This window comes from Bombus vancouverensis, chromosome 4 (genome assembly GCF_051014615.1).
Source record: "Bombus vancouverensis nearcticus chromosome 4, iyBomVanc1_principal, whole genome shotgun sequence".
NCBI lineage: Eukaryota > Metazoa > Arthropoda > Insecta > Hymenoptera > Apidae > Bombus > Bombus vancouverensis.
In genome coordinates, this window is record NC_134914.1 from 17,745,875 (window position 1) to 17,760,978 (window position 15,104).

At 31.6% G+C, this 15,104-nt stretch overlaps 4 protein-coding genes across 6 annotated transcripts; 2 read left to right on the forward strand and 2 right to left on the reverse strand.

The window, feature by feature from the left end:
* Positions 1-3: 3 nt before the first annotated feature.
* On the forward strand, positions 4-3,111 carry LOC117166801 (alanine--glyoxylate aminotransferase 2, mitochondrial). 2 transcript variants are annotated; one of them, XM_033351104.2, is made up of 8 exons: positions 4-510; positions 699-787; positions 876-1,060; positions 1,149-1,464; positions 1,566-1,769; positions 1,848-2,162; positions 2,281-2,537; positions 2,603-3,111. In XM_033351104.2, exons 1-8 carry the CDS (start codon positions 441-443, stop codon positions 2,613-2,615), a joined length of 1,449 nt encoding a protein of 482 aa, XP_033206995.2. In that variant the 5' UTR covers positions 4-440; the 3' UTR covers positions 2,616-3,111. The 2 variants fall into 2 exon arrangements, with proteins under 2 accessions (XP_033206995.2, XP_033206994.2); XM_033351103.2 differs by having other exon boundaries at positions 10-510; positions 2,281-2,532.
* Positions 2,727-5,907, reverse strand: LOC117166811 (transmembrane protein 64). Of its 2 annotated transcripts, none has more exons than XM_033351123.2 (4): positions 5,626-5,907; positions 4,478-5,070; positions 4,236-4,397; positions 2,727-4,154 (listed from the first exon to the last, which is right to left on the reverse strand). In XM_033351123.2, exons 2-4 carry the CDS (start codon positions 5,006-5,008, stop codon positions 3,990-3,992), a joined length of 858 nt encoding a protein of 285 aa, XP_033207014.2. In that variant the 5' UTR covers positions 5,009-5,070; positions 5,626-5,907; the 3' UTR covers positions 2,727-3,989. The 2 variants fall into 2 exon arrangements, with proteins under 2 accessions (XP_033207014.2, XP_033207015.2); XM_033351124.2 differs by having other exon boundaries at positions 5,614-5,907.
* A 378-nt stretch (positions 5,908-6,285) lies between these two features.
* On the forward strand, positions 6,286-11,845 carry LOC117166795 (VWFA and cache domain-containing protein 1). Its single transcript, XM_033351097.2, has 8 exons — positions 6,286-7,263; positions 7,328-7,693; positions 7,766-7,942; positions 8,014-8,483; positions 8,543-8,744; positions 8,830-9,076; positions 9,146-10,179; positions 10,253-11,845. Exons 1-8 carry the CDS (start codon positions 6,789-6,791, stop codon positions 10,783-10,785), a joined length of 3,504 nt encoding a protein of 1,167 aa, XP_033206988.1. The 5' UTR covers positions 6,286-6,788; the 3' UTR covers positions 10,786-11,845.
* Rpn1 (regulatory particle non-ATPase 1) lies at positions 11,406-15,103 on the reverse strand. The gene is made up of 4 exons (XM_033351098.2): positions 14,908-15,103; positions 14,005-14,732; positions 12,366-13,936; positions 11,406-12,287 (listed from the first exon to the last, which is right to left on the reverse strand). Exons 1-4 carry the CDS (start codon positions 14,983-14,985, stop codon positions 11,986-11,988), a joined length of 2,679 nt encoding a protein of 892 aa, XP_033206989.1. The 5' UTR covers positions 14,986-15,103; the 3' UTR covers positions 11,406-11,985.
* Position 15,104: the final 1 nt, after the last annotated feature.

Consider the following 15,104-nt stretch of genomic DNA (forward strand, 5'->3'; position numbering starts at 1 on the left):
GCATAGTTTTCCGAATATAAATTGAAGTAATACGAATTCAATTTTAATTGAAAGTAATATTTCAGCGCGGTTATCCATTACAAATATGTATTCACAATGGAACACTCTCGCCTATCAATATTCTTAAAATATTTTGACCTTTTTCATACACACAGAACTGAACGTGCCTCATACATACTTTATGCGCGAATGTTTATATGAAAATAAATTTGCTTAACTTTTAAATTCATGCATACATAATCGAGTAACATTCGTAATAATCGTAGTGAGTGTTCGATTTTCAAACAGTTCAAACATACAACAGGAAACTCGTGCAAATAAAGATAAATATTTTTAATACAATCTAATAAAGATAGAACTTAAATTATATTGTTAATTTCCTCCAAAAGTATAAGATAGTATTCATACTCTGATAATTAAAAAATAAAGTTTGTAGCAATATGTTAATAAATAAGTGTGTTCAAGTCACCACAACTTCTGCTAATTTATCATCTTTTATAAACTTAAAATGTAAGTATTTTTTTATTTATTAAATTTCAACTAATTTATTAAATACTGAATTATTTTATTACCGAAGAAATCATTCATTATATTCAAATGTGCTATACGAGTTTTGATTTTCACGATGCACTAATTGCTTTTCAACCGACGAATTTTTTAAATCACAAAAGATGAGTAACATATCATTATTATCTTAGGGTTCACTATACAAACCAGAAATTTCGTCACTACGGTGACAGATGTTTTAAAAATGCCTGATTGCGAATACGTACCTTTTACCTACAAGGTGAGATCTTTTGTTTGCATGTCGAAATTATTTTTTCCATAATACAAATACATAAAAATGTCTACTATTACATTTGCTTACGAAACAGATTACAAATTATAAAGAAATTAAAAAGGCATACGAATCGATCATATCTCCTTCTTTGAAGCAATTTTACAAAGAACCATTATTAATACACGAAGGTCGAGGGCAATGGTTGTGGGACCATCGTGGAAAACGATATTTGGATATGTTCGGCGGGGTTGCTACTGTGTCTGTTGGTCACTCTCATCCGTAAGAATAGCATAAAATAGAAACTAATAAAAAATGCAATAAAAAAAGATTCATAAATATAAGAAATTAAGTGATGCATATTTTCCAGAAAAATAACAGCTGCTATATCTGAACAAGCGTCTAAATTGAACCACGTATCTTCCGTTTATATGCATACCCATTTATATGAATATGTAACCAAGTTAACAACTAAATTTTCAAACAAATTGAGAGTAGTATATCTAACAAATAGCGGATCGGAAGCAAACGAATTGGCGTTTTTAATGGCTAGGATTTACACGCGCAACCAGAATATCGTATCACTAAAAAATGGATATCATGGTGCAACTTATGGAACCTCAGCATCTACAGCCATGAGTACATGGAAATTTCCATTCGTTGCACAACCACCTGGCTATTTACATGTATACATATACAAATTCCTTCCGAGATTATTATTGGATCTTTGATTTAAATGCCTGAACCGGAAATAGATGATTCTATAATCAATGTGTAACCATTTCAGGCGGTATATCCAGATGTATACAAAGGTGATTGGGGTGGATCAAAATGTAGGGATTCACCTGTACAAGTGATAGGAAGGGAATGTGATTGTGGAGATGAAGAATGTGTAGCTTCTGAAAAATATTTTCAGAAATTCGATGAATCATTTCGTTTTAGTTTTGCAAGTACGCACAGCGTCGCAGCGTTTGTAGCTGAAAGTATACAGGTATTCTGTGCTTCATTCTCAATTTTTCTATTTATAATTATTGACAATTACTAATTACAAAGGTTGTGCAACTTTTAGGGAATAGGAGGTGCAGTTCAATATCCCAAATATTTCCTTCAGAAAATATATAATTATATCCATGAAAAGGGTGGTCTTTGTATAGCGGATGAAGTTCAGACTGGTTTCGGTAGGACGGGAGAACATTTTTGGGGTTTTGAGAACCACGATGTGGAACCGGATATAGTAACTTTAGCAAAGGGAATAGGAAACGGATTTCCTCTTGGAGCTGTAGTGACAAGTAGTGAGATTTCCGAAAGTTTGAATTCAGCATTGCACTTTAACACGTTCGGAGGAAATCCACTTGCGTGCATCGTAGGATCAACGGTATTAGATGTAAGTATATTTCACTCTATATATTTTTTTACATGTTTCCAAAATTACTTTATAATTTTTTTAATTATTACAATTATTAATTAATTATAATATATAACGATGAATTAAAATAATTTAGATTATAAAAGAAGAAGATCTTCAACAAAATGCATATACAGTCGGGACACATTTGATCGATCGCTTAAGTACTTTGTTGTTAGAATTTCCCAATATCGTTGGTGATGTTAGAGGAAAGGGATTAATGATTGGAATTGAATTAATTTCAAACTTCGAGACGAAAAAGCCGTTACAAACGGAATACGTGCTTGAGATTTTCGAGAATATAAAAAATATGGGTGTTCTTGTTGGTAAAGGAGGGTTACATGCAAATGTAAGGTAACTGATGATTAAATATTTATAAAATGTAATAGATGAATATTTATGATGTTCAATGTACATAGGTGCTTCGAATAAAGCCACCTTTATGTGTAACGAAAATGGATGCAGATTTTACTTTTGCAGTTATTAAGAGAACATTGGAAATACACCAAGAAAAATATAAGCAGATTAAAGGATAAACGAATGTAATACGTGAATTCAGGTCCTTTTATTTGATATAATTATGTATGTTACATTTGTACAGTATATGTAGTTCTTTCATTTTATTCATGCAAATTGATTGTGTTTAAGTTTATTCTGTACATGGTCATTTACGATAAGCATGAACAGTGAAAATTAATAATTATATACAAATATTTGTTTCCTTCATTTGTCCTTCAATGAAGTACACTCGGGTACCTATCTAACGCGTTCGAGTATCTACCTATCGTGAACATTCGCAAACGCTGTGTGGCTGATAGATATCTGAATTAAAACTATAGTATCTACTAAAAGCAGATGTTTAAATTCAGTTTGAAAAGAATCGTAATTTTCATCCATACATATAATAAAAGGACGACAGAAATTGTAATCAACATTTTTATCTGCAGCTTCAATTATTAAACAGTCAGTCTTCGAAAAATAAAATGCGCATCAAATTTACTTGATAATTCGTCATATAGCATTTAAATATTATTTGATTATTCCCTGTTATTTTCATGCAAAATGCAGTTTTTTATATATTACATGTAAATTGCGGAAATTAAATACTTAAAATCACATATACGAGTACGTAAAGCAACTTGTACGAATTAAATAAGTTATTGCTTTTGATCTTAATACTTTAAAATCTCCATATTTCATATACTTGTTTAATTGTACATTTTTCTTCTATAATCTTTTCTTTCTAATCAGTTTCTCAATATGTTCTTTCATGTAAAATTCAAATTAATACATGTTTTGGAAGACTTTTTATATTATGTAAAAATACTACCCAAAGTAAATGCAAAGCTGCCAACATTACATAAAAACTATTGTATATCAACAAATGTAAATGCACTCAAATTTTTTAAATATGTGAAGACAACAATATATGGGGATTTCAAATATGTAAAAAATAAGATTTGGCACAAAATCTGTTTGTTTGAGAGAAAAAAATAAATAAATAGAAAAATGTAATATCAACATGATACTCTATTTGCCCTTGTTATTGTCTAAAAATGCTCACTAAAGTATATTTAATAAAGCAATTATTCATTATACTGTTGCTTGTATCACAAAATACTCAGTACTTTTAGAGTAATATTATGTGGGAAAGATGCATGTATAACTCTGTTATTAATGAATAATAAATTGAATTTCTCCAATCTACTAAACATTCTTTCATTAACTAGCCTATAACAAAGTGAATATAATAGTGTTAAATATGAAATATGTAGGCACCTAATTAAAAAATAAAATTTCCAATTTTTAAGCAATCAGATTTGTTAGAACGATTTTAGAGTCTGGTAATGTATCAAGAAGGTAATGAGAGGTTTCAGCCATTGAGGCAAGATCAGCTTCTAATAATGCCAGTTGAAGTTCCCTACGTGCTTTTTGTAAAACATATACCATCAGTGAAATACCTATTAGAATCTGAAAGTAAAATGGAAAAATTATTAGCACTTTCAATATCATAAAAAATGAATCTTAATTTTTTTTATACTAAAAATATACTTGGAAACAGAAAACAATGTAACCAGTTGCTGCTGTTGATCTATCTTCAAGGACATCTTGCATAGATCTTAAACTACTGCCCAGGTAAATATTGATGATTTGAGCAGGTAGTAAACCTAATGCACTAGCTATATGGTATCGAATACCACCCATATTGCTTACCTAAATATTTATGTATATTGTTAACAGTTTTTAATATGCTTTTTATCTATATTGTTAAATATTAATCAGAAAGTACATACCGCAAAAATGGTATTTTGTAGACCGAAAGGAATGGGAGTTAATCTTGCAAATAACACAACCTTGAAAGCTTGTGGTCCAGATATAACTCTGAGAATAGCTCTTGCAGTATCATTTTGTAAAAGAGCTCCAATAGGTAATTTAGATGACAACGCACTAAGAGTAACATGTGCTATAGCTATTCCTAAATTGGCAGACAAAACTACCATGACAATGCCTCTTAATATGCCAAATAAATAACCACTAGCAATGATAAGGAATAAATAACCGATTACAATAGGGAATGAGACCACTGTGAACAATGCAATGAATATTACAGTAACAATCCATATGTTCTGATGTTCAATCCAATAAAGCAACACTTTAATATAGTCTCTGCAGATAAAAACAATTGCACCCAAAAGTGCCAGCGTGGCAATTGTTACTACAATGTAGCACACTGAATTTGAGTTGATACAGTTACACTGTATCGAAGTAGAGTTCTTAGATGGACGAACACCAGTTTCCACATCTTCTATATTAATTATATCCATGTCCAATATGTCTATTCCTCATTATGAATAAGGAAAAAATCATTCAATTCTTTTGCTATGACCTGTTTGAAAAATGTCAAATGATATGTTAGGTACATGTAATACATTTACTTCTTATCAGTTTAATATTAGGTAATCAGTAATATTCAGTAATATATTAGTAAAATATATATTATATTAAAGGGTAATGTATTTGATGGTATTAGAAAGAAACATATCAGTTCATTTGCCTTAAATATACGTATTGTTATGTATGTTATATATAAATCATTTATGCAATAATTTTTTTTATAAATTTTATGATACTTAAATATGTACTTCAACTAATTTATACATTTATAAAACACAAATGTTTGATTATAATGTTGCGATCATTATAGTACCATGATTATAAATAAGACCACAGAGAACTATTCAATTTTGTATTTATTAAATATTTTTATATTGTTTACATAAAAACTAATTTCCTCAGAAACACGCGTAATACGGGAAAGAAACTTTCTGGTACAACAGAAATAACTCTACATTATTGTCTTAAATTACTGTAATAAATCCGTAAAAAAGCATGCAAATAAAAAATAACACGTAATAATATTTATTTTTACCTTATCACCTACCATAATAAACAATTTCGTAAATCGCAATTTTCTATACTTTTCCTATTATCATCAGATATTAGCAATATTATGTTTTATTTTCGATTTTTCTTTCATCCGTTATCATTCTTATCGAAAAATATAATAGTTTTGTGATAAAAAGATAAATAACATAAACTCGTAGAACATAATAATTGAAATCCGTTTATGATTTTCGTTTACGTCAAGCACTCTGTTGGTGTGAAAGCAGGAACATTTCATTTTCCAATACCACGCAGATTTATCAAAATAATTCCCATAACAATTCTATTATCTAATATTTAAATTAACAAAATTCTAAATATCATACTTAAAAACATATTTTTAATAAAAAAATTTTTCAGGATCTAGATATGGTGTCTATAAAATTATAGTTATATTTGAAGAAAATTTATATTAAAACTTGAAATATTAAAACTTTGATAATTAACTATTAACGGGTATTATTTAAATCATAATTTTTATTCAAATTTGATAACTCTGTTTTCGATGTATTATTCAAATCTTTTATTGTGTAAAATTTCAACTTTTTTCTTAATTACATATTATATCATACTATATAAATTAATACATTATATGATACATTAATTTAAATTGTAATACAAAATACACATATAATAAGTATTTTTGTTATATACATTTTGTATTGTAAATATATATGATTTATATTATATGGTGCATTTTCTCGAAAATTACTCGCGGTTCACGGTTTTATATACGAAGAAAACGAAGAAGTAAAAACAAAGAAAATCATGAAGTAGAACATTGAAGAAAAAATTAATCCCGGGCTTCTAAAACCACAAGATATATTCATATAACACTAAGGACAAATCGGTTAGATTTCATTTAGAAAGTGATAGGGCTAAGAAAGTAATATTTCCAGTTGCGCACTTGTCAACCTTGTTTGCGGTGACCGCGTCGTTATGGCGGCATAACGAATTTTTGCAGGTTACAAGCTAACAGGTGTAAGCTGAAAAACAGGATGGTCGTTCATACGTTCATTTGCTCGAATTAATTATTGTTGATAGAATACTGTGGTTACTAATATCAATCCACAATTTTAAGTAAATTCCAAGGTATCGATGTCACCGACACACAGTGCATTCTAGTTTTCTATGTGATATCGAATTTTGTAACTTGACAGAATGATTGTCAAGAGGATATTACAGTTAGGATTTCTAGTAACAGTGCTTGTAAACGTGCATAGTTCAGCCGATGAAAGTACGAACGTAAATGCAAAATGTCAATTTGGAAAGACCCTGCGGAAGCAAGTAAACGCGGAACCGCTTAATGGAACCTGTTTACGAGATATTGTAGTTCGACTGTCGAACGAGTTTCGGTCTATCACTGATGCCGAACTCGGTTTGAAACCGTTCCAAAGAATGCTCGGTGAAATGGAGTTCATGAATGTCTCGAGTAGCTTGAACATGAGACTGAGCTTATTAGTGGATAAATTAAACAACAAGCTATTATCCTATGCAAAGCTTGTGAAGCAGAGCTATAATATTATAGAACCTATTTTGGCAAAGAACGAAAATCAGTTTGATTATTTTGAATCTATGAATGGACTAGAATTGTTATCAAATGGATTGGCTGATTTTTGCTCACAAATTGCGCAAAGTATGTAAGATAAGTTTATTTAGAACTTGTAAATTCCAATCTAATGTGATTTTATGTATTTTAGAATTGGCACTTCATCTAAAAAATCAAGAATGGAAAAACTTACATTTGTTGCCTTTTATGTATCCGGTCACTATGTGTGGTCCATCTAGTGCAGGACATAATATTGGGCCTCTTTTGTTGTCTCAGTATTGTCCAAAAAAAAATGTGCTGTTGTTGCTTGAACATGCTGTGTTTATGTCTGAGGGAGATCTTACTCTAGCTCAAATAACTGCAGAGACAATAATTGACATGTTATCCCACACAGATTATGTTAATGTTATTGGCCTCTCTACTAATACTTCCATTCATTGCAAAGATGGTTTATTAAAAGCTACAGATGTTAATAAGTTTCAATTAGCACGTTATATTCATAGTTTAACAAGAATAGGTACAATTATCTTTTTATCTGTCATATTTCCTATTTATCATTATTTATAGAAATTTTTTGTCCCAATTTTAGAAACAAATGACACAATTGAATTTGATCTTAATAAGTTATTACAGAATGTAAAGGGTGAAGTAGTGTTTATACATTTGACTAATACACTTAAGCCTACTTCACACATAAAAAAGATAAGAAACATGATTTCTGCAGAGAAAGTAAGTGGCTATATAAGAACAATATTAATTCTTTCAGGTGAGTTTAATTATGTAATTACGTGCATGAGTTGTTTGTAATATATTATTAATGTAATCGTTTTTTTACAGATCAAGAATCACATTCAAACACTAAGGATTACAATGATAGCATTCTAACTCTTCCAACACAAAATATACTCGGTTTTGAAGTATCAAAGCTGTTTTCTGATTTAAAATGTTCTGAGGAACATAAGAAAGATTATTATTTATCTGATCCATACTTTGATTTATATAGTAAAACAATGACATTGTCTATTGGGCACATTACAAATAAAGCATTAATATCTTTAGATATTAAATTACGAAATTTCCTTGATGATATAACATATTTTAATGCTGGTATGCACGCATATGCTATACTGTTCGATAATAAGGGTATAGTTTGGATTCACAAAGATTTCCCACGAATGGAAACGATGCTAGATCAACCCCTCAAAGTTAATTTACATCACATAGAAAATATTAGTTCTGAAACTGTAAGAACAATGATAGAAGAATACGAGGGTGTTATAAACGTGAAAACACAATTAGGGAGAAAGGTACATCGGCATATATAAATATACGTAAAACTCATATTGATTTAGTTTTTACATTTCAGAAGTGGTATCGGTGGAAGCATTTGACGTACATGGATTTAATAGTATGCTTAGTATCGGCAACTAATGAAAGCGTATTACCTGTCGCAAAATTAGTACCGACATTATCAATGAATATTTTGCATCATCGTCTCGATCTTTTAATGCATAGTATCACCGATAAAAGCATTCTATGTACTTATCACAACAAGCTTTTGTCCTTGTGTAAGTTAATGAATTTTTGATAATTTGAAGAAATAAAAAACTTATCTAGCATTTGTATGGAAGAATATATGTATTTATGATTTAGCAACAGGAGTGGTCTATCTTTCTCCATGGTGTTTCCAGTCTCCAATAGAACAACTTAAATTGTTAGAAACTGGAACCGTTGTAACAATGCAGAGTTACATGGCATATCTAAAGGACTTAACAGGATTACTAGCTAATCCTGGTTTATATCAATCTGTCAGACCAGATGTAGCTATGTTGACTCAAATGTTGGGATACTTTAAAGGCAGGCATATAGAAAGCGCTTTAAATAAATTTATAATAAGAAGGTACATGTTATACTATTATATGGAACGAGATTTTAAAAGAATTAGAATTTTTATTTAATTTTGTTATAGATATATCGTTGGAGTTGTAAGTGGCGTATTAGAGATATATCCAGGAATTATGCTTGATTCTGGTTTTGATCCTAAGAGAAGAATGTGGTATGGAAAAGCACTGGAGCATTCTGGAAAATTAGTTTTCACACCTCCATATTTGGGTGTTGGTAGTTCTGGATATGTTGTTACTCTAAGTCACACGGTTCATCGTAATTCGGAATCAACTGCAAAGGATGATGCTATTGCAGTTGTATCTATGGATGTAGCATTAGGCTTTATTTCAAGACTTCTGAAAGAAATGTTCCCATTTTGTAATAATTCGACGGTGAAATGTTTCCTAATGGATGATAAAGGATATTTAGTCTCACATCCAGCATTATTAGAACCAACTGGTAAAATCGAGCAGCAACATTTGACTCACAAGGAATTATTGGTTGCAAATGACATATTAAATCACGAGCTTTTCGTTAAAAAAAAAGCTTGTGCAAATTACTTAGATGGTACTGTACAAAGGTATTACCAGTTTAATACTTCACTCGATGAGGTTCTTACAAACATAGTTCACGGCGAACATTGCGTCAAATACCAAGTAGCAGCTGTACCAGGAACTAATGTATTTTTAGGAGTAGTTAATGTGACTTGTAATTTATTAAGAGCATTTTGCCCATGCAGTACTATGGATCACTCATGTTTAAACTGCAAAAGAATGGAACAAACCGAATGCGAATGCCCTTGTGAATGCGCATTATATTACTCTAATTGTGCAGAATATACTATAAATGAAATGAACCTCGAATCCTGTCCGGTACCATACGAACAAGGAGGGAATTCGCAGATGTCCTGGATACAATCTACGAATTTGAAAACGTGTCCGTCCATTGACTGTAAGATATTCAAAGGAGAAAATGAGTGTCTCGGAATTGTAGGTTGCCAATGGTGTCATATGGACAATGATGGAGAAACGCCATTGCAAGCACCATTTTGTAGCGATATGTCCGTATGTTTTAGAGGTATTCTTGGACTTTTTATGCCACTTAGTGATGGCACGTACAGTAAGTATTGTATTTTTAATATATAATTTTTTTATATATATTTTTTTCTCTTACAAAATATAATTCCTTTCAGATTCTCAGTCAACAGAAGAAATTGCAGTACGCGACTGGCCATCAGTTGGGCCTGTAGCTGGTGGAATACTAGCATTTCTTTTGATATTAGGTATATTGTTATTTTGTTATAGACTTCGATCTGTTCAGTCTAGTGTAGAACATCAGTGTTTACATATACATACATCACCCGATATGCTGCGTATGACGCATTTAGAGGGTGATGCAGAACCTATGGAGTTAGAGCAAACAAAAAACAATTTAGATTCTCTGATAAGGGATGGCATAGCGCCCATTTCGCCATATAAGGTTTCCACAAATTATAGAAAACCACCTGGTGGTGATAGTGATCATGGATATAGTACAATGACACCTCACGACGATTCTGAACAACAAACATTTGCTGAACCGCTATTAGTAGTTGGTAGTAATACTGAGCCCGATCTGAAAAGACAGTCCACTTGTCTTCCCTCTCCAACAACAAATTTAGGGTCCCCTTATCATGTTTTAGCGCCAGTCACGGTTCATTGTAATATGGAAGCAAATTTTTGTTAACATCTATAACAAACAATAACCTGGAAATTTTTATGCAGGTATTGTTCCTTCAAAATAGTAAAACTTCGTTTGATTGAAATCAATGTTATAAAACATAATGTAAAAAACACACCTCAACCCTTATATCTCCAACTGACAAATGCAAACCAGCATTCTACTCCAAAGGAGTAATAAGGGCTAATTTTGAAAAGAGTTTATGATTTTTTATAAGTTCTTTTTATAAATATTAAGATTATACAAGTTATATAGTGATATATAGACGTGCATGTCTATTAGTATTATTTTAAATTAGTAATAATATTTCATTCAGATAAATCATACTTAATTCAATAATGAAATTGGATATGATTATTGACTGTTATCACAACTAGCAATGATACTGTTTTTTTTCGTTTCTATAATTAAGAATAATGCAGCAATTGTAAATGTGTTCGAATATTACTTAAAATAATCATATATTTTTTATATAAATCGGAAACGAACTATGTAACTGAGGTGTCTTGATATCTTAATGTAATAGCAAGATATCTTACTCCATAGTTCGTTTTCATTGTATACATTTTTTAGAAAACAACATCACAAATTAGCTATTTACGTACTGTGTAATGTAAGCCACGTAGTTTAAGATTTTTAATAGAATTTATTGGTAGATATAAATTCGCGTAAGCATAAAATATATATACATTTTTATACATGATAGTACTTTTGGAAAAAGTGTACAGTGACCTTTTTACGCATAATGAAACAAACTTTTATAGCTAAGAGCTAATCTCTTAGATATTTACATTTTATACGTATATACGTGACTGACTACTTATCACTTGATCTTGCCAATACACATAGTTTATTATAAACGCAGGTTTTACTATTTTTATAACTTGTAAATGTAGAACAGTTAGTTTTTGAGTACTTTACATGTTGATCAGTATTTTAATTATTAAAGTATATAATTGCTGATAAAAAAATGTAATTTTATTGTTATGATAAGTAAAAATACAAAAATTATCAAAACTGTTTGTTTATTCATTGTTATGTGTTTCAGTGACTCGTAAAAAATAAATCCTCGGTAATTTGATTACTTTAGATCTATTTAAATTATGAATTATATACCAAAAAGTCAACAACATACACGCAATAGTTTTCATTATATGTTATACTAGAACTTATATAAAATATTTTTTCCATGTAATTGTTTTATAGTTAAGGTATAAAGTCTGGATTCTTCCTTAAAATTACGAAACCTTCCATGATGGGTGTTAAAGGTATATATTCTTCGGTTGCAAGTTCTGCTCTTTCACCATATGCTAGTAAAACAGGAGTTGTATGTGTTTGGAAACCTGTAATCGTTTTGGGTTTTCCCGCTTGACCCACAACGTCTACAGCAAGACCTACCCTTACTGGTACAGCTAAAGGATTTAACTTTTCATCAAATGTTACTAACATCCTCGGTTGCATTGCAACTGCTAGCGTGTACAACAAATAATGAGATCGACCTAGAATGACTGAAAACAAAAATAGAGTCATAGTTATTTAATACATCTTAAATAATTACAATATCTAAAAAAGATTGATATACTTACTGTTTTTTACGTCGAGGAAACCAATTAAGGTAGCTAAAAGTCCAGCAAGTGCTACAGGACTTAATACTTGTCTATCACTGTGATATGGAGATAATGTCAAAGTTCCTTTACCAAGATGCGTCAAACCTTGTGCGATGCGAACCATGAATAAATTGTTAGGATCTTTCGCATGGAACTGAGCAAGCTGCCTTAACATTGCAGCCAATCTTGCGTTGTTTGTTCCAGCTCCGACCAAACCCATTGCGAAAATTGCATTATGCGCTACTTCCGGATCACTATCATGGGAGAATTTAGATAATGTATCGAGTATATTCAGTTTTGGATTGGAGACTGATATGAGTCCAAGTGCGAGTGGAACGGATCGCCTGATAACAGGCTCGCAATAACGCAATAAATGACCAAATGTTCTGTACGCCATCTCAGCACCAATTTCTTCTCCCATGGCAATTAAAGCAATGCCAAGCACGGCAATTGCTTGTCTTGAGCTGAGGTCCTTTGCTTTATCTTCCTTTTTTTCTTCTTTTTTATCTTTATCTTTACGATCGCTCTTGTCTTCCTTCTCGTTGGATGGTTCATAATGTTCAGAACAAATATGCAATAGATGTTGGATCTTCAAAACATTTCCAGTACCAGCGTACGCGCACACTTCTACTAAAGTCGTGGACATTGATTTGAAAGGTTCAGGTACTATTTCTAGGGCTGCTATTATAGCTTCTGCCGCTTCTTGTTTTCCTAAAAAGCATAATCCGAGGCCTAAAGGTAGAAATCGTGCGTACGTGTCTTTTAAATCTGCTTCTGACTTCTCCATGAGGGCGTGCATTATCGTTGTTGTAACGTAAGCATTGCAAGAACCTACTGCTACCATTCCTAGAGCAAGACCTGCCACGCCTATGACTTCCCAACTAGACTTGGGATCGCTAAGTACAGGAATTAAAAGACCATAAACAGCTTCCCGATTCGAACCCGCATATGCCAATCCAAGACCAACAATTGCACCAATACGCATTGTGTTACTGCTGTGTAATACATAATCAGATAGAAGTGCTAATGCAGGATCGCATTCAATTCTTACGCGGCAATTGACCAGACCACAAGCTAATAGAGCACCAGATTTGATATAATCTTCAGAAGAATAAAGATACTTGTCTATAGGTGTCAAACCACCATCAACGTCCCATAATAGTACAAGACCAAGGGATGCTGTTGCACTGAGCATTCCATGTTCTTTATTCTTATACAACCATTTATTCCCATCTTCAACCAATAGTTTATCTTGACCAAAAGCTGCATTGACAAAACCATTAACGAAGCTCGCAGCAAGATTTTGTCTTGCTGAATCTACTTGACCACCCCCAAATGGAGATCTAGAATTTTCTAAATGTGACTTGTATACATCCTCTGGTGTTTTTGGCTCCATTATGTCTAATTCACGCGCAAGATTAAGGAAATGGTAATTCAACAAAGAATTGGACATGATTTCAACTAGATCATCATATTCTGGAGTAGATTCTGGAAGTTCCAAGAAAATTTGCTGTCTACCTAGCATAAATGCTAGTTGCTTTTGAACAGAACTAAAAACGATAGTATATATTAATACAATTTTTTTTTAAATATTTATTTTAATAGCATCTTAACTTACAGATCAGTGCAGTTTGTAAATATATCTTCAATAAGTGGTAAATCATTCAGCTGCATTGCCAGCCTAACAGCCTGAGGGTACTGGCCAAACTTCCTATATAATTTGGCAGCAGCATGAAGCAGAGTACTATTTTCTGGATCTGCTACATATGGTACACAGCTTGTTAAATATAAACAAACTCTTTGATACGCACTTTCATCTACGTATTGCTCCAATAGATCTAGCCTTTCAATTTCCATTAGCAGATCACAAGCTTCCGTTTCAGCATTGTGGGCCATGTTATAAGGTACAATTTCATGTACCAGAGCTATTAGTTTTTTACTAATAGCTTCTGCATTGTCTGTTGGCTCATCCCATTCACCAGCTAATTCTCCTGATAGATGCCTAACATATTCATGTCCCCATTCTCCAATGGCTATAGCAGACCCAGTAAGTCTATACTTAAGACATTCTCTACCTTCACCCATAGTCATAGCAAGGACAGAAATGACATCAGAACATAATTCCTTAGACTTTACGTCTGTTATCTTTTCATAAATAGATTTCATAGTATCATAATGAGGTCTCATAAATTTAAGAGGTTTTGGAACACTAGTCATTGATGTTGTGGATGCACGGATATGGTTACGTAGAGACTCCAAAGCTGGATAATATAAACTTGTATTAGGATCTTGCAAACGTTCAACAAGGTGAGTTAACTCTTCTTGCAAAAGTTTGTCCTCTTCAGACTAAAAAAATATTAGAGTAAATAAATGTTATAATATTAAAGCTACATTTTTTTATATAATGAGAATTTTAACTAAATTTATAATAAAATCAGATACGTTCTCTTTTACTTTTCGTATTTTCTACTGTTGAAAATGTTTTTTTTATAATAATCCTGCAGCAAAAACTACAACTCACCAATTCATTTTTATCTTCTTCTTTTCCGCTTCTGACTTCTTTGCTTGTTTTTGACTCCACTTTCACGCTTTCAGGCATTTTGTTTCAATTATCACTTAAAATGATTGCAAAATATAAAACTCAATCCACCCTTCGACCCTAGTTGGAGCGTAGGTTAGAATAAATGTAGACCCTATTTGCGAGTCACCACTATTCAT

Excerpts from the sequence above, each read along its gene's own strand:
- LOC117166801 (XM_033351103.2), top strand. The coding sequence starts at position 441 with ATGTTAATAAATAAGTGTGTTCAAGTCACCACAACTTCTGCTAATTTA. Across the intron at positions 511-698 it reads ATCTTTTATAAACTTAAAAT|GGTTCACTATACAAACCAGA; the intron begins GTAAGTATTTTT and ends TTATTATCTTAG. Across the intron at positions 2,533-2,602 it reads AAGGAGGGTTACATGCAAAT|GTGCTTCGAATAAAGCCACC; the intron begins GTAAGGTAACTG and ends CAATGTACATAG.
- LOC117166811 (XM_033351123.2), bottom strand. The coding sequence starts at position 5,008 with ATGGATATAATTAATATAGAAGATGTGGAAACTGGTGTTCGTCCATCT. Across the intron at positions 4,398-4,477 it reads TACAAAATACCATTTTTGCG|GTAAGCAATATGGGTGGTAT; the intron begins GTATGTACTTTC and ends ATAAATATTTAG. Across the intron at positions 4,155-4,235 it reads ACATTGTTTTCTGTTTCCAA|ATTCTAATAGGTATTTCACT; the intron begins GTATATTTTTAG and ends TTTTACTTTCAG.
- LOC117166795 (XM_033351097.2), top strand. The coding sequence starts at position 6,789 with ATGATTGTCAAGAGGATATTACAGTTAGGATTTCTAGTAACAGTGCTT. Across the intron at positions 7,694-7,765 it reads TCATAGTTTAACAAGAATAG|AAACAAATGACACAATTGAA; the intron begins GTACAATTATCT and ends TCCCAATTTTAG. Across the intron at positions 8,745-8,829 it reads CAACAAGCTTTTGTCCTTGT|CAACAGGAGTGGTCTATCTT; the intron begins GTAAGTTAATGA and ends TTTATGATTTAG.
- Rpn1 (XM_033351098.2), bottom strand. The coding sequence starts at position 14,985 with ATGCCTGAAAGCGTGAAAGTGGAGTCAAAAACAAGCAAAGAAGTCAGA. Across the intron at positions 13,937-14,004 it reads TTTACAAACTGCACTGATCT|TTCTGTTCAAAAGCAACTAG; the intron begins GTAAGTTAAGAT and ends TATCGTTTTTAG. Across the intron at positions 12,288-12,365 it reads TTTCCTCGACGTAAAAAACA|TCATTCTAGGTCGATCTCAT; the intron begins GTAAGTATATCA and ends TTTTGTTTTCAG.